Below are 16,141 nucleotides of genomic sequence, written 5' to 3'. Positions count from 1 at the left end.
CTGCCCCCTCCTCGGCGCTGCTGAGGGGCTTCGCGGCGTCGGGCGCCCTCCTCCGCCCGAGCGCCGCCGTGCGCCGCCTCCCCTCCCGCCGCTACGCCTCCATCGCCGGTACCCCCCCCCCCCAAATCTCTGCTCCACTACACGCACCTATTTTTTTATTCTGATTTACGTCTGCTGTTGGCGCGCGAGCAGAGGTGAAGGAGCCGCTGGAGGACGTGCTGCGCAAGGCCCAGTACCGCCAGGTCACCGACGCCCTGGAGCGCGATGGTAGCCGCGTGCGCGTCTCCCTCGCCGAATACCTCGACCTCTGCAAGCAGTACGCCCCCCCCCAAGCCCCCATTTTCTTGTAGCGGGAGGGGGGGGGACGCGCACCGTTGATGATGGGCGGATGCTGGTGGCTGGTGGCTGGTGGCTGGTGGCTGGCTGATGGACGGGTGGTTGGCTGGGCTGGGCAACGCTTCCAGGTACAACGTGGAGGAGGCGGAGGCGCGTGAGCTGCTCAAGTCGCTGCACAAGAGCGGGCGCGTGCTGCACTACGAGAACTCGCCGGAGCTGGCCGCCACGGTGATCGTGCGGCCCGACGCCCTCGCCGCGTCGTTCGTGAAGCTGCTCGACGTGCAGGGCGAGTACACCAAGGGCTTCGTGCAGGCCAAGCAGCAGGAGCTCGACGCCCTCCGCCAGGAGCTCCAGGAGCTCGAGGTCACCCGCCAGGGCCTCGAGACCAAGGCCTACCAGCGCGCCGACAACTGGATCCGCCTCGGCCTCGCCTACATCGTCCTCCAGGTGCGCCACACGCCACACGCCACACACGTGCACACGCCACACAGAGGAGCGTGGGGGGGTATGGGGGGGTAGCCAAGCTAACGTGTGCGTGTGCGATTCCAGGCCGGGTTGGTGGCGCGGTTGACGTGGTGGGAGCTGTCGTGGGACATCATGGAGCCCGTCACCTACATGCTTACCTTCACCACGGGCATTGGCGGTAAAGACCCCCCTTTTATTTTATTTTATTTCTAACTAGCGATCAATCTCTACTACCTATTTGTATTTCTGAAATCCTCCATTCTTATTGGTGTGGGGTCGGGGCAGCCATGGCGTACTTCACCCACACGGGTACGGAGTACACGTACGAGGCCCTCAGGCGGCACCTGGCCGAGGGCAGGCTCAAGAAGCTCTACCGCAAGCACAACTTCGACATCAACCGCTACCAGGAGCTCCAGGTACGCACCCCACCCCCGCGTCGGTGGGCACGAAACGGAAACACACGAGATCCTCTCTCACACCCTTCTCCTGCGCTCGCAGAGGGCGGTGGTGCAAACCGAGGTGGAGCTGGCGGCTCCCGAGGTGCACCTCCTCAAGTTCCAGACCCTCGCCCTGCAGTAGAAGCCCTCCCAAATGTTTTGCGCGATGTACCCCCCCCTTGCTCGGCTGGCCGCTTGGTCAGGCGTGGTGGTGGCGGGTAATGGGGTTGGACAACGTCGGGTCCGGTAGATTATAATCTGTACACAAGCATACACAATAGCGCCACACACAACTCTTGCTGGCCGGCACCACGCGCTGCGTCCACTTCTCGCTCTCTCCTCTATCCGCTCTCTCCTCTCTTCACCTCCTCCGTTGCGTACTACCGCGCTCGAGCTGTCCACCCCACGTATGACGAACGTCATCGACACACGATGTGACGATGCGTGCCTGCCTCCTCGTGCCGAGAAGGAGGCGGTGGCGCGCTGGTCCACCACCGCCCAAAATCCGATCGGCCACCTGGGCTCCGCTTAGCTCGCCGAGAGCAGCCCGAACGTGTCCGTGCTCGAGGCGGACCCCGTCGACGCCGAGTCCGGTTCGGACGACGACAGGTTGAAGTCGTCCGACGAAGCCGACGAGGCCATCTGCTCGCCAGCCGACATCCCGAGGATCCTGCCCACATGCGCACACCCCGAGGGGTCAATATAACAATGACAACCCCGCCCACGCACCATGCACGCACGCACGCACGCACGCACGCGCACAGAGAGGGGGAGGAGGAGGGGAGGTAATGGGGGGGGGGGCGACTAACCTGGAGGACCACACGTGAGGCAGGCCCTCGTCCCCGAACGAAGACAGACCGTCGGCCGACTGTCCCTGCACCACCATTGCGCGCGGGGGGGGGCAAGGCGTGAGACGCGGTACACATGTTGGGGGGGGGGATGGGAAAGAGGCGGCACCCGGAGGTCACGTACCCCGAGGAGTGCGTCGCCCTCGTGCGTGCCGGCTCCGTGCCCGAAGCTGTCGGGCTGCTGCTGGCTACCGCCGCCGCCGCCGCCGCCCATGGGATCCATGTGGTGGGCCTGCCCCATGCCTGAGTCCGGGTCATCGTGGAGCTGCTGCTGCGGCTGCTGTTGGAAGTCGACACTTCGCCGGTGCTGCTGCTGTTGCTGCTGCTGCTGCTGCTGGGCGTGGAACTCGGCTTGGTCGGGGTGCAGCGACGTGCGTCGTTCCACGCCGGCCGGTGGAGGCATCGACGACGCGTCGTGCTGCTGCTGCAGGTGCCCGCCGTGCAGGTGGAGGTGGTGGTTCATGGACGACTGGTGGGCGCCCACGGAGGAGCTGTCCATGTGCGGGGCGCTGTGCTGCGCGGTGCTGCCATCGAGTTGCATGGAATATCGCGGACGCATGAGGGCCACCTGCTGCTTGAACTCGGCCTCCTGCACACCGCCGGTCGTTGGTTGGTTGGTTGGGGGTGGGGGGTGGGTATACACATCCATAATATATATATATATATATATAGAGAGAGAGGGGGGGCGTACCATGTTGATGTTGGGAGCGCTCATGCGGCGGCCCTGCATGGCGTTGGGCACCACCGGGGAGAGGGGCGCGGCGAACGTGGGCTGGGCGGCGTGCCGGGTGATCTGGGAGAACGACGAAAAGGTGCCGTCGTCGCTCGACGGCAGCGAGGGCGGGGCCAGCTGCTGCGCCGAGGGCGGCGAGTAGAGGGTGTTGTGTGGGTGGTCCTGCAGCTGCTGCTGAGGCGCGACGTGCTGCTGTTGCTCCTGCTGCTGCTGCTGCTGCGGGTACTGGTGCTGATGATGTTGTTGTTGCTGGTGCTGATGTTGTTGATGTTGCTGGTGGTGTTGGTGTTGATGTTGGTGAGAGGTGTGGAGTGGGTGGTGGCGGAGGGCCTGCTGTGCGAGGAGGGAGTGGCTGACGGGGAAGGCCGGCAGGGACGAGCGCCGGCCGTAGTTCATGGCCTGCACCACCGAGGGCGGCAGGTTGGCGGCCCCGTGCGCGCGATGCATGGTGCCGGCGTTGCCCCCCTCCCCGCTGCCCCCGCTGTACGGAGCCGCGAAGCCGCCTGCCATCGGTGGGGCCGCCCACGCCTGGTCAGTCCCAGAGCAGCAGCAGCAGCAGCACGGAAGAACTGAAGAGGAGGGATTGGTGGTGGGAGGGGGCGGTACCGGACGAGAAGGCGTCGAGGTCGTCCCGGTGGTGGTGGTGGTGGTGGTGGAAGTTCATGACGTCGCTGGAGAAGAGATCGTCTGCGGAAGAGAGGCGGGCGTCGCCCAGCTTCATGCGCTTCCTGCGGTGCTTGGCGTTGGCCTGCTGCTCGATGGCCTCGTTACTGTTTTTGTTGAGGTGTGTGTGTGTGATGTGTGTGTGTGTGGGCGAACGACCGAGATAGGAAAGAGAGTGAGGGGGAGAAGACGGGGTGAGCTGCGGCGGTGCCGTGGGGGGGGGGGTGCACGTACATGGCGTGTAGCTCGTCGAGGGTCTTGTGCGGGAGGAACTTCTCCTGCACCAGCTGCAGTCGCTTTTGCACCTGCACGAGCACGACAGCAGAAGGCGACGAGGAGGAGGAAGAAGTGGATCTACCGGTGAGACCACCACTCCAGACCGGCGACGGCGACTGAGCCGATGCCACCGTGTGGGCCACGGCCGAGGGGGGGGGTCGTACGTTGGTTTCGCTGTCAAAGGCCTGTACCCCGTTGACGAAGGTGTCGTACTCGTCCTCCACCCAGTCGGTGAGGAGGGCCAGCACGGCGCCCTTGTAGAGCTCCGGCGACGGCTCGCTGTGCCTCTGCAGCAGCAGCAGCAGCAGCAGCGAAGAGAGAGAGAGCGCGCGCGCGCGCGCGAGAGAGAGAGCGAGCGATGTCAGACACGGAGCAGGCGGGGTAGTGGCCCCCGAGAGGCGCCAAATCCTTCCTCCTTTCTCTGCGGGGGGGGGGGGTGGTGGTGGTGGTGTGCCTTGTGGTGGTGGTTGCCTTCGCCGCCGGGGCTGGAGGTCTTGGCTTTGGCCTCGCCTTCCTTGTCTCCGTCCTCGTCCAACCCGTCCTCGTCTGGCGCGTCCGCGCAAAAAAGAAAAGAAAAACGCCGCCGCCGAATGAAAGTGGGTGAGGGGGTGCGCTACGGCCCATTTTGGTGGTTCGCTCGAGCAGGCGAATGGGAAAGGGGAGAAGAGGGCGTGGTGGGTGGGGTGGGGTGGGGCGAGGCGGGGCGGGGAGGAGGTACCGTCGCCCTTGGACGATCCGCCGTCCTTGTCCTTGGAGGACTCCTTCTCCTCCTTGCGCTTCTTCTCTCGGTCGATGCGGAGGTAGTACTTCTGCGCGTGGGTGCGCACCTGCGTGGCATTCCGCGTGCCCACGTGCAGCGCGATCGACTTGACGTCCTTGGGGCCGTACTTTTCCACGCCCTCCAGGAATCGCTGATGCTCCTCCGGGGTCCAATACCTGCTCTGTGCCTGTTGTGCGCACAACACGACACGCAGCACACAACACACCACACCACACCCAACGAACGCGTGTGGGAGGAGGAGACGGAATGGCACGCGTCAGCTCACCAACGAAGGCGATGCCAAGGCGATGGCAAGGCAAGGCAAGGCGGCAGAGAGGCGGCCGGGAGTAGTACCTTTTTCTGGGCTCCCTTGGCCTTTTCCTGCTCGTACAGCCGCACTTTGCCGTTGAGTCGCTCGATCTGGCGGGGGAGCGTTGGGTCAGGAAAAAAACAGAGGGAAACGACAAAACGAGTGGGTAATTGTTTTTTAATTTGATCAAATGAAAATGAAAAAAAAGGAAAAGCGGGAAATGATGAACGAAAGAGCGCGAGCGGAAAAGAGAGAAAAGGGACAACGGGGGGGGGGGTGCACAAACCTCGGCGCGGGAGCGGCTGAGCTCTTCTTCGAGCTGCGCGATGCGGTGCTGCTGCTCGATGAGCATGTTGTGCCTAATCTGCAGCTCCAGCTCGAGGTCGGCGTGGGGCAGGGTGGACCTCCTCGCGTCGCCGCCCCCGGCATCACCTCCGGCGGCGGAAAGAGGAGCGTGCTGTGCAACGGTCCCCACCACCACTCCGCCGCTGTGGGCCGGCGAGATGCCTCCCAGCCCACCACTCAGGGGCGCTCCCTGCTGCTGCTGCTGCTGCTGGAGCTGCTGGTGGTGCTGGTGCTGTTGGTACACGGGGAGGGCCGGGGCCGAGGCGCGTCCGTGGGGGTAGGCGTGGTGGGCTGCCGCTGCCGGCTGGTGGTGCACCAGGCCGTTGAAGGGGGTCTGCTGGTGGTGGTGGTGCTGAAGGTGGCCGGTTGTCCCCATGGCATCGAGATGCGCGTGCTGCTGAGGATGATGCGATTGCTGTGGATGGTGATTCATCTGCTGGTGCTGCTGGTGTGGCAATTCCATTTTAACGCTGCCGCCACCCGCGGTCTGATGGTGGTGATGCATCGCATGGTGATTCGACGGCGGCCATCCGATTTGCTCACCGCCACCGAATGAGTGCCGATGACTCAGCGCCGATGCAGTCGAAGAGTTTTGCGGGGTGAACATGGTGGCCCGCGCTTCGTTGATTATTGGAAGATGATGAAGATGAAAGATGAATGAAGAAGAAAATCGAGGCAAGGGAAAGGGGTGGGCGTCTTCGATTCAACCAGGGACGGGACACGCAACGGGCACTTGAGAAGTCGGTTGAGAAGGAAAAAGAAGAGACAAGACAGAATTGCCGCAGCACGGTCACCCTCATTGGCGCCGCGCTTGGCGTTGCGTCATCACGGAGCGATTCCAACGGAAACTGCCCCTCTGTGCAGGCTGATGCAGCCGCCGTTGCCCCACTGCCGTTATGGTTCGCTACTTTACGTCGTGGGATGGCGGCTTGTCGTCAGCCTCTCCACCATCTTCTCCGCCATGTCGCTCCACTGCCCCCCCCCCCAATGCGCGCGCTGGGTGGTTGAGCGTCTTGTCTAAAGAAGAAGCGAAGAGGGACCTTGGCGCAAGGGGCTTGTCGACGTACCCTGTCGGCCGCCTCCTGGATGACGGTAACTTCGGCGGAAAGAGCCCTAATCGCGATAGCGGCATCCTGTCCCTTTTTGTCAATAGAGACGACAGCACAAGGGACTTGGAGGCTGAGGGGCTTGTACCTGGGGCGGGGCGTCTGAGGCACGACGGCCGGTGCACGCCCGCAGCTCGTCCTGGGCAGCATCGAGGGCCAAGAGCGAATGCATCAGCATTCCTGCTGTCCCGCCAGGGGGGTGCTCGAGTGGAGTGGTGAAGGGCAGCGAGTAGAGCTCACACGGCCAGTAGACCACGAAACGCAGCGAATCGAGCATACTGCGATCCAGGGCTAAGACCCCGCTATCCACGAGAGCAGCGTAGCCTGGCCTAAAGGGTCGTCCTTTCTGTCAGGAAGCCTTCTACTTCAGGACGTGGAGCCAAAGGGTGAGGCGCACCGTTCTTCGGGGGTTGCGAGTAGAGGCTCCTGGATGAGCTCTTGGGCGAGCGATTGCCACCCCTGCAATTGCCAGCACCGCGGTCAGATTCCCTGTACCCAGGTCAGGAAGGCAAGTGCTCACCAGTCGGTCGCAAGAAGGTCTCTGCAAGGCGTCCATGCTCTGCTCTCTGCTCTGCTCTCTGCTCTTGGCCGAATGTGGGAGCAGCGCGCGCGCGTAGAGGCACAGAGAGGCTTGCCGGCGCTGCTGTTGAGGAAGTAGGGCGTAGGGGCTGAAACGGCGCGGCACGTGGGTGGTCCCAAGGCTCGGTTGCGGTTGGTGAGAGGTTCCGGTGCACAGGCCTAATTTTGACGCGTTGACTTTCTGCTCCGCTCCTTCCTTTTCAAATCCCCGCGCGAAGCCAGGAGCACCGCCGAAGACACAAACCGCTCGTTCCCACAACCCGCACACACGCCACGAGGCTGGCGACGCACACCCGCCGAAATCAAGATCAATTTCGCCCTCTGCCGTGAACAGCCCCCACCCCATTGAAAGAACCCATTGCTAGAGCTGCATAATGTACACGCCTGGTGGCCATCGCACGTCGCTCCTCAGCGGGAGGGTGACCGAGCTGCTGGAAAGTCTCAAGGCCGAGTTTGAGACCATTGCACACGATGCAAACCTCTTCAAAATGCAGAGAGACGACTACGAAAGAAAATGTACTTGATACATCGATTCCGCCCCCCCCCACAAATTGGCAAACTGTGATCATCATGACACTCTCTAAATTTGCAGTGCAAGCGCAACTGGGGGAGCTCGGTAATCTGCAACAGACACTCTACGATCTCGAGAGAAATCATACCAAGGTCAAGCAAACGTACGTTAGGCTCACCGGCAATCGGCACAAAAAGATTTCTCATTCATCAAAACCGACATTCACAGATTGGAGGAAGAGGTGTTGAGGTGGAGGCGGCAATCAGAGGCGTTGGCAAGCGGCACCGCAGCAGCAAGCACTCACAACCCTTCGGCAACGAATGGAACCTTCGGAACCCCGCCTCCTCCCGTTAGAGTGGAGACCAGTATGTTGCTCGCTCCCCGCCTTCATTTTCCTCGCATCTTATTGGGATCCAATCTTGGCACACCAATCTAGATCCCATCGCACCGAACTTTGGCGGACTGCCGAGCGGCTCCATGTTCCCGCCCTACGGCCTCAGCCCAATTGATAACGTCAACAAGCGCGCGTTTTCATCCACTTCCACTACTCCCTCTCCCACCACTGCCATTCCACCAGCCAAGAGGCCGCGTCCAGAGCCGTTTTACAGTGAGGCACCGCCGGTGACGGGAGGTAGGCGCGCGCGCACACGCACACACGCACCCGCACGGCGTTGCATTTCCTTGCTTTGCCAGTGGTGCTTGCATGACACTCGGACTCAGCTCCTTTATTGCGTGGGCCTTGCCAACTGCGTGATAGGGAATATTCCACCTAAGCTCAGTCCGATTGGAGACATGCCCACGCGAGTGAAGACGGAGAAAAAGGACACAGACGCGCTGCCGATCGCCCCCATCAGGGATCTCCCGGAAAACGGTGAGCTCACCCCGCACACCAACACACACACACCACACACCAACACACACACCACACACATCACACACACTGGCGCCGCTGTGCTGGCCCACACCAGTACGCACATACACACGCACACTCACTTCTGGCGTGCTGCTGCTGCTGCTGCTGCTGTGTGGTCCTCCAGGAGACAAGGAGAGTTCCAGCAAGAGGGAGTCCAGCCACAGCCGCACACCACCCAACGAGAGAGCGCACTCCGTCTCGCCCACGATGGAAAAGGGCGGCCGTGGCGAAGACCGGCCAGAGTACGCCTCCATCTCCTCCTCGTCTAGCTCTGGTGGCGTTTTGCTTTCTGGTTTGTTTGTTTGTTTGTTTGTTTGCGGAGAGTGTCCAATGGGACGACAGCCTAACGGGAACCTGGTCCACTGGCACTGTGCGCCCAGGTCTTCCACCGACATAGCCAAGAAGGTCATGGACGAACAAAATTGCATCCGAAAAGATGACTGGATTGTGGGATACAACCCGAGCGTCCCCAAGACCATCGCCATCGACCTGAAGCACACCGAAGAACACTCGAGCGTTGTCTGCTGCGTGCGATTCAACCACGATGGCAACTATATGGCCACGGGGTGCAACAGGAGCGCGCAAATCTACGATGTTGAGACGGGCGTCAAAGTGAGGTATGTTCCACCGCTCGCGGTGCTGTCGCCTTCCCAGGCTGTGTGTGTCGTGTGGCTTACAGCCCTCCTCTCTGCAGCACGTTCACCGACGAGAACGCCAAGGACGGGGACCTCTACATCAGGTCGGTGTGCTTCAGCCCCGACGGCAAATACTTGGCGGCAGGCGCCGAAGACAAAACGGTCAAGGTGTGGGACATCGAAAAGAAGACCATCAAGTACACCTTCGTCGGCCACGAATTGGACATCTATTCGCTCGACTTCTCGAGCGATGGCCGCTTCATCGTCTCGGGCAGCGGCGACAAAAAGGCCAAGGTGTGGAGCATGGAATCGGGCAAGGTACTGCTACTACTACCACTTGCACTTCCCCACCCACCACCCGCTCCACGCTTCAACCCCTGCTGACGGTTGGTTGGGTCCCTCCCCCCCGCGCGGGTAGTGTCTGTTCACCCTGGGCAATGATGATGTGGGACCCAAGGACGGCGTCACGTCTGTCGCTATCAGTCCCGATGGCCGACTCGTCGCTGCGGTACGATTGCTCCGCCGCGATTTGTGATTCACCCGCGTCGTTTTCTCTCCACCACGCATCTGATGTTCCCCCGTCCGTCCGTCCCAACAAACACCACCGCCGCCGCCGCCGCCGCCGCCGCCACCGCCACCGCCACCACCCACTGTGCAGGGATCCCTCGATCGAATTGTCAGGCTGTGGGACGCGGAGACAGGCTACTTCCTCGAGCGCTACGAGGGCCACCTCGACTCCGTGTACTCGGTTGCCTTCTCTCCAGACGCCAAGTCGCTCGCCTCTGGCTCGCTGGACAAGACCCTCAAGCTGTGGGACATTTGTAACCCGCGCGCAAGGTCGCGGTGCCGATCCACCTTCAATGGCCACAAGGTAAAAACCCGTTCCAGCACACTCTGTACAGAGCTGAGCCAGCTTGTGCACACCCGGGTGGCCACTAACCACGGCGGGGTTCCGGTTGGCGCGCGCGCGGAACAGGACTTTGTGCTCTCGGTGGCCTTCTCGCCGGACGGAAACTGGCTGATCTCGGGATCGAAGGACCGCTCCGTCCAGTTTTGGGACCCTCGCTCGGCCGCCACGCACCTCATGCTGCAGGGGCACAAGAACTCGGTCATCAGCGTTGCCGTCAGCCCGAGCGGCAAGGCCTTCGCCACCGGCAGTGGCGACTGCCGTGCGCGACTTTGGTCCTTCAACGCCATCTAGATCATCTGCTGGGGTGGTCCTCCTCCCCTAGGGCGAGGCTTCAACTCTGGTTCCCACCGCCGTGGCTTCCGCTGCCCCCCCTTCTTTTTGTCTTTGTCCTCTTCGCGATTACAACCCCCCCCACCGTGCACATACCACACCGTGTCACCTACACTCGGCCGAGTGAATGGGGGGGGGCAAAAAAGAGAAAGGTGCAGCCGTAAAATTATTTATTTTCTGCCCAGTTGGAACCGCCACAACAAGTTGTTGCTGTTGCTGCTACGTCAATGGCCCTCTTCAAATCCACTCCTCTCTTCTGCGTGCTTGTGTGCGTGGGCCTGCTGGCTTGTCTCGCGTGGTCCACGCACGCTGCCGGCGACCTGTCCCATGGATTTGGAGACAGCATCGCGTGGGTCTCCTACCGTGACGCCCTCGAGCAGGCCAAGCAGCTCAACAAGCCCGTCTTCCTGCTCCTCCACAAGAGCTGGTGTGGCGCTTGCAAGAGGTGAAGCCCTCCTGCGTGCTGCCCTGCCGGTCCCAAAGATGTCCACTCACCTTCCCACATTCACATGCCAGGCTGAAGCAGGATTTTGCGGCCTCCAAGGAGATTGCGGAGGAAAGCAAGAAGTTTGTCATGGTCAATGCAGAGGACGAAGAAGAGCCGCACGCCGACGCCACCTACAATGTCGATGGAGGCTACATTCCTCGCCTGTTCTTCCTCACCCCCGACGGTCAGCTCACCGGCGTCTATAACGAAGCTGGCAACGCGGCCTACAAGTACTACTACTTCACTCCCGACCAGATCCTGGCCGCCATGTCGCGCGCCCTCGCCGCGGTCGGCAGCCCGCTCAACAAGGAGCTGTAGGAGGAGGCCTTTTTTTGCCCCTCTTTTCTTCCCCTTTCTCTTGGCCACAAGAATTGATAAAATAGAAAATAGAGAGAGCAGCAAAAAGAAGAGCAGTGCTTCCTCATTCCTGGCGTTGTGAGGCCACCGCTTGACACGCATGTGGATCTTGCCTCGGCCCACCTCCGTGGCCTTCTCCGCCCTGTGGGTTGTGGTGGAGGAAAACGAGTACTTCAGCCTCCTCGAAAACAAGACCTCGAGCAAGGCCATCATTGGCACCGTCGCCAGCCTCTTTCGCAGGTATCCCCCCCCAAACCACCACCACCCCCCCCACGGGGGCCGAGTGGGTAGCCTCACGCGGCGTGGCTGGCAGGGTGGGAAATGCAGCTCGAGACGGGCTGGCGGGTGCGGCAGTATCCGAACCCTTGCGCTACCGCATCGTGCTACGGGACGACGAACACCACGCCCTCGCCCTTGCCGGTACGCCCCTCCCCCGCCTCGGTTCTATTCAGCAGCCCCCCCCCCCGAGCATGTTCGTGGGTGGCTTTCCCTCCCGTTTTCTGTTCTTCTTCTTCTTCTTCTTCGCGCCTTTTCTGGGCGGCGTGTGCTCATCCGCAGTGCGTTCCGCGTGGTGTCTCACTTTGGTGTCTGATCAGACGAGTGGGACGAGATAGAGCGGGACTGGGAATGGATCAAGGTCATGCTGCTGCCCCGCCTCGTGGGCCTTGAGATGGGCCACGCCGACAAGCTGCGCTACATTCTCGTGCGTGCCACCCAGCCCTGCCTCCGCCATTGGCGCGCGCTCTTTTTTCGCGGGCCACACGCCACCCCGTTGTTCTTGTTCTTGTTGTTGCTGCTGCTGCTGAACAACAACAACAACAACAACAACAACAACAACAACAACAACAACAACAACAACAACAACAACAGGACAAGTTCACGGCGCGCTGCAACGAAGTTGGCGAGGAAGAACTCAAGCGCCAGAGCGACAGCCGCCACTACCAGAAAAAATTTGGGCTCGCCCAGGAGGAGCTCGTCGCCAGTGCGCCCCTTCCCTCCCTTCCTCCTCTCACTCCCCCCGACGGGCACGTTCTGTCGCTCTCGCGGCGCACAGACCCACCTCTGTTTCCGGCGTATCTCTGACCTTCTTCCCTCCGTCCCGCGTGCGCACCGATATCTATCTAATCGATCTATCTAATCGATCTATCTATCTTGTGTGCGCCACACATATCCAGCCTATTTCTGCTCGCTCTGGCAGGAGGGGTTCGTGGGCACCCATCGCACAGTACGCGCCGACCCTTCCCTCCTTCGCGCCTCTCGCGAATGCAGCGTGTCCAACGGTTGTTGCGGTGTCCGATGTGCACGGGCGGCGGACGTGCGTGCGTGCGTGCGTGCGTGCAGGGCACGATGTGGGTGTCGGCCAACTACATCTGCTTCGACTCGCGTCTCATGCGGCAAAAGTTCGTGATCGCGTTCCGGGACGTGGTCAAGATCACCAAGGGCACCTCCCATTTTGGGGTCCTCGACTCCTCCCTCTCCATCCACACCAAGCAAGGCGAGGAGGTAATCCTCACTCCCCTCCCTCCCCCCCTAATCGGGGCCGGACCGCCGGCTTCGAATCTCACCGTTGTGCGTCTGTCGTGTGTGTGTCGTGTGCGTGTCCTGTGCGTATCGTGTGCGTGTTGCACTGCCAGTACTTCTTCTCGACGCTGTTCAACCGGGAGGAGGTGATGACCCTGCTGGAGCACCTGTGGAGCAGCGCCCTCGACCGGCTGCTGTCCTCGTCGTCGAGCGCTACCGCCTTCAGCTCCCCGCAGGCCCAGCCCGCCCCCGACATTTTCGTACCCTTCGTCTTCCCTCCCGACACGCCCTCCTCTTCCGCTTCCTCGTCCACGACGCCCGCCGCCATCGCCACCACCACGACCACCAGCACCGCCACCGCCACCACCAGCACCAGCAGCGGCTCCTCCTCGCCCGCCGCCTCCACGGGCGCCTCTCCTTCGCCAGGCGGCGGTGGCGGCGCGCAGCAGCCCATGGGGCGCAGCGGGGACCTGCTGCAGCTGCTGCTCGATAACCCCGATCCGGGCAAGTCGCCCGGGTCTCCGCCTCTCTTCTCTCCGCCCTTTGCTCGGCGCAGCCTGGCGAGCAAGGGAGAGCTCACGCGGCGGAGAAACGCGCAGGGCATCCTCTCCCTCTTCCGCTTCCCCGCCCACGAGGCCCCCATCGAAGGTGTGTGAGCCTCCCCTCCTCCTCCCTCCCTCCCTCCTCCCCAATGCCGCTTCTCCCACCGCCAGCCACCACCACCACCGGCCACCGCCGCCGCCGCCAGCCACCAGCCACCACCAGCCACCACCACGACAACGACCACCATCAGCCGCCGCCACCATCAGCCACCGCCACCGCCGCCGCCGCCAGCCACCGCCGCCGCCGCCAGCCGCCAGCCACCGCCGCGGGTTACGGCGCGAGAGGCCTTACGCTGAGTGCGGCTATATATATATATATATATATTAATTTTTATCTGTATCTCTGTATACAGAGCATGGGTGCAGCCTTTTGTGGGACGGGACCTACCTGAAGGGCCAGTGCTACGTCTCCCGCTCCTTCCTCTACTTCCGGTACGTACGGTACCCGCAGCAGGCGCATAGCATAGCATAGCAGAGAGAGAGAGAGAGAGAGAGAGAGAGAGAGAGAGCCGCGGTGGGGGTGGGGCTGATCGTTGTGCACTCGCCATCGGTGGCAGGTCTACGAAGGGGAGCGAGGTGCGGCTGACGCTGCCGTGGGCGAGCATCGACGGGATCGCCAAGGACAACCCCTACAAGTCGGCCATCAGCGTCATCGCACACGACAAGCTCTGGGAGCGCCTCGCCCTCCCCTCCACCCCTCGGCAGGTTGCCCTCCCCCTCCCACTCCTCCGCCTCCGCCTCCGCCTCCATTCGCCCATCCTCGTCCATGGGCGGCGGCGCACCAGGAAAGACCCGGACGTGATGAGCTCACCCCATCTTTTCGCCTTTCCGCCGCTCCTGCGTGGCTGGTGGCTGGTGGTGTGTTGGGTGGTTGTTTGCGTGGTGGTGGCTGGTGGCTGGTGGCTGGTGGTGGGTGTGCTGCAGTACGTGTTCTCCTTCGTGGGTACGCCGCGCGCCGCCGAGGTGATGGGGGGCATCGTCACGCGCTGGAAAACGCTTATGGGGCTCCCCATCGGTACCGCCTCCTCCTCGTCGTCGTCGTCGACGCCGCCGCCGGTGACATCGGTGACGACTGCGTCGTCGCTGCTGGCCGGCCTCTCCTCGGAGCTCGCCCCCACGGAGGACACGCGGCAGCGCGAGGGCGTCGAAGCCCACGAGGAGAGGGAGGCGGAGCACACGGACGACGAGCCGGAGGTGCTGCGGGGCCAGGGCCAGCTCAAGCGCTCCCTCCACGCTCTTGCCGACCGCCACCACCAGGAGTCCGGTACCTACCTGCCTGCCTGCATGCCTGCCTACCTGCCGCCCCGCCAAGGGTTGCCAGGCGGCGCTAACCACCTACCCACCACATGCGGCGGTGCGTGGCGGCGCGTGGTGCTCCGCGGTGGCGCGTGGTGCGTGGAGGCGGCGCAGAGCTGGAGGAACAGTGGCGAGCCTACTTCGAGCTGTACGGGAGCGGGGCCTGCATGATGATCACCCCCGAACTCAAGCACCTGGTCCGCCTCGGCATCCCCAACTCCATGCGCGCCCAACGTACGCACGCTGCGACCTCGACACAACCCCCCCCTCCCCACCCCCCATTTAAAGGGGTGTGCGTGCGGTGGTGCGTGTCGGCTGATTGGGTGGGTGGGTGGTGCGGGCGACAAAGTGTGGCGGCTGTGTTCGGGGTCGGTGTACTACCAGCTGGCGGAGCCCCACCTCTACGAGCGGCTGCTGGCCGACAACGCCGGCGTGGAGTCCAACGCCACCGAAGAGATCGAGCGGGTATCCACTATTTCTTCTTTTTTCTATTTGTTTAGTGTTTTTTTTAAAAAAAAACTCTTCGCCGGAGGTGTGCCGTGGTGTGTGTTGGCGTGCGCGTGTTGTCTAAGCATCGCAATGTCGCGCTCGTCGCGTGTGTGGGTATGTGGGTTGTGGGGCGGGGCGGGCGGGCGGGCGGGCGCAGGATCTGCACCGCAGTCTGCCGGAGCATCCGTTCTTCCGGCGGGCCGAGGGGATCGAGGCGCTGCGGAGGGTGCTCACGGCCTACTCGTGGCACAACCCACACATCGGGTACTGCCAGGGCATGGTACACGCACCCCCCCCCTCCTCCAGCCTCCTCCACCAGCCGCCACCAGCCGCCACCAGTGCTCCCCCCCCTTCCCAAGGCTAACCGATCTGAGCGGTGGGGGGGTTTCTTTCTCTGAAATCAAAGAACATCGTGGCGGCCCAGCTGCTGCTCCACATGGAGGAGGAGGACGCCTTCTACCTCCTCGCCACCATCGCCGAGCAGATCGTGCCCCAGTACTACCACACCGAAATGGTCGGTGCGTGCACCCACTCACACATAGACCCCCCCACCACCACACCACCACCACCACCACCACCACCACCACACCACACCACACCACCACGCCCAAGCACCGCGCACCATCGCCATCCGCCGCCAGCCATCGCCGCCACCCACCCACCCACTGCTGCTCTCTCCGTTGGTCAACGCCAACGGACCGGTTTGTGGTTGGTTGTTGGTTGTTGGTTGGTTGGTTGGTTGGTTGGTTGGTTGGTTGGTTGGTTGCGGTGCCGGTTGGCGTGCGCAGGGAGTCTGGTGGACCAGCAAATTCTGGAGGAGCTCACCAAGTACATGATCCCCTCCTCCTCCTCCCATCCTCCTCCCATCCTCCTCCCGCCGCCGCCGCGTTGATGGTCTGGGCGGACCCCCACCCACCCTTCTCACCTCTCTCGTTTGACCTTGGTCGTGTCGTTGGTCGTGTGCGTGTCGTGTGTTGCGTATCGTGTGCGTGTGCTTGGGGGCGTGCGTATATATATATATATATTTCTATATATATATATATAAAAGGATCTACATGCCGGAAGTGGTGGAGCACCTGGAGCGGGTGCGGATACCGCTGAGCCTGGTCTCCCTCCCGTGGCTCCTTTGCCTCTTCATCGGCGCCCTCCCCGAGTCGGTGCCGTCCCACCTGCCCACCCCAAATCCCCCCGCCCCCCCTCCCGCTTCTTTCATCCTCCCTCCCTCCCCTCCC

The 16,141-nt window shown here is 62.6% G+C and overlaps 7 protein-coding genes across 7 annotated transcripts in view; 5 read left to right on the top strand and 2 right to left on the bottom strand.

Annotated features, from left to right (window-relative positions):
- The window catches only part of ACA1_359750 (succinyl coenzyme A synthetase alpha subunit), a gene marked incomplete at both ends in the record, with an annotated part of 1,446 nt that extends 1,096 nt beyond the window's left edge, over positions 1-350 (top strand). Inside the window, one exon of the mRNA XM_004352398.1 lies at positions 193-350. Within this exon, the coding sequence (XP_004352450.1) occupies positions 193-350 (158 nt within the window). The remainder of the gene's footprint in view (positions 1-192) is intronic.
- Positions 351-426: 76 nt separating this feature from the next.
- Positions 427-1,380, top strand: ACA1_359740 (uncharacterized protein; the record flags this gene model as incomplete). Its single annotated transcript, XM_004352396.1, has 4 exons — positions 427-783; positions 886-979; positions 1,087-1,217; positions 1,300-1,380. 4 exons carry the CDS (start codon positions 427-429, stop codon positions 1,378-1,380), a joined length of 663 nt encoding a protein of 220 aa, XP_004352448.1.
- A 386-nt stretch (positions 1,381-1,766) lies between these two features.
- Positions 1,767-5,549, bottom strand: ACA1_359730 (myblike DNA-binding domain, SHAQKYF class subfamily protein; the record flags this gene model as incomplete). The annotated part of the gene is given in 12 exon segments (XM_004352394.1): positions 1,767-1,908; positions 2,048-2,112; positions 2,211-2,675; positions 2,778-3,322; positions 3,426-3,589; positions 3,717-3,787; positions 3,923-4,045; positions 4,126-4,304; positions 4,477-4,567; positions 4,586-4,705; positions 4,873-4,938; positions 5,115-5,549. 12 exon segments carry the CDS (start codon positions 5,547-5,549, stop codon positions 1,767-1,769), a joined length of 2,466 nt encoding a protein of 821 aa, XP_004352446.1.
- Positions 5,550-6,082: 533 nt separating this feature from the next.
- On the bottom strand, positions 6,083-6,457 carry ACA1_359720 (uncharacterized protein; the record flags this gene model as incomplete). The annotated part of the gene is made up of 3 exons (XM_004367727.1): positions 6,083-6,145; positions 6,241-6,312; positions 6,368-6,457. 3 exons carry the CDS (start codon positions 6,455-6,457, stop codon positions 6,083-6,085), a joined length of 225 nt encoding a protein of 74 aa, XP_004367784.1.
- A 775-nt stretch (positions 6,458-7,232) lies between these two features.
- Positions 7,233-10,118, top strand: ACA1_359710 (transcriptional repressor TUP1, putative; the record flags this gene model as incomplete). The annotated part of the gene is made up of 11 exons (XM_004352390.1): positions 7,233-7,374; positions 7,451-7,532; positions 7,598-7,734; positions 7,806-8,000; positions 8,127-8,240; positions 8,407-8,524; positions 8,663-8,899; positions 8,977-9,235; positions 9,336-9,425; positions 9,576-9,788; positions 9,894-10,118. 11 exons carry the CDS (start codon positions 7,233-7,235, stop codon positions 10,116-10,118), a joined length of 1,812 nt encoding a protein of 603 aa, XP_004352442.1.
- Positions 10,119-10,384: 266 nt separating this feature from the next.
- Positions 10,385-10,962, top strand: ACA1_359700 (ERp19 domain containing protein; the record flags this gene model as incomplete). Its single annotated transcript, XM_004352388.1, has 2 exons — positions 10,385-10,602; positions 10,674-10,962. 2 exons carry the CDS (start codon positions 10,385-10,387, stop codon positions 10,960-10,962), a joined length of 507 nt encoding a protein of 168 aa, XP_004352441.1.
- A 139-nt stretch (positions 10,963-11,101) lies between these two features.
- On the top strand, positions 11,102-16,066 carry ACA1_359690 (TBC domain containing protein; the record flags this gene model as incomplete). Its single annotated transcript, XM_004352387.1, has 16 exons — positions 11,102-11,241; positions 11,315-11,421; positions 11,598-11,704; positions 11,872-11,983; positions 12,177-12,226; positions 12,343-12,504; positions 12,636-13,170; positions 13,478-13,556; positions 13,682-13,829; positions 14,049-14,388; positions 14,535-14,654; positions 14,770-14,885; positions 15,067-15,189; positions 15,316-15,427; positions 15,698-15,737; positions 15,958-16,066. Coding segments are annotated over 16 exons (2,400 nt in total), but the record flags the coding sequence as incomplete, so codon positions are not given.
- Between the last annotated feature and the right edge of the window lie 75 nt (positions 16,067-16,141).

Source organism: Acanthamoeba castellanii (assembly GCF_000313135.1).
Source record: "Acanthamoeba castellanii str. Neff unplaced genomic scaffold scf7180000084622, whole genome shotgun sequence".
Lineage (NCBI taxonomy): Eukaryota > Discosea > Longamoebia > Acanthamoebidae > Acanthamoeba > Acanthamoeba castellanii.
The sequence above is the reverse complement of the archived record's forward strand: the minus strand, read 5'-3'. Positions and strand labels throughout refer to the sequence as shown.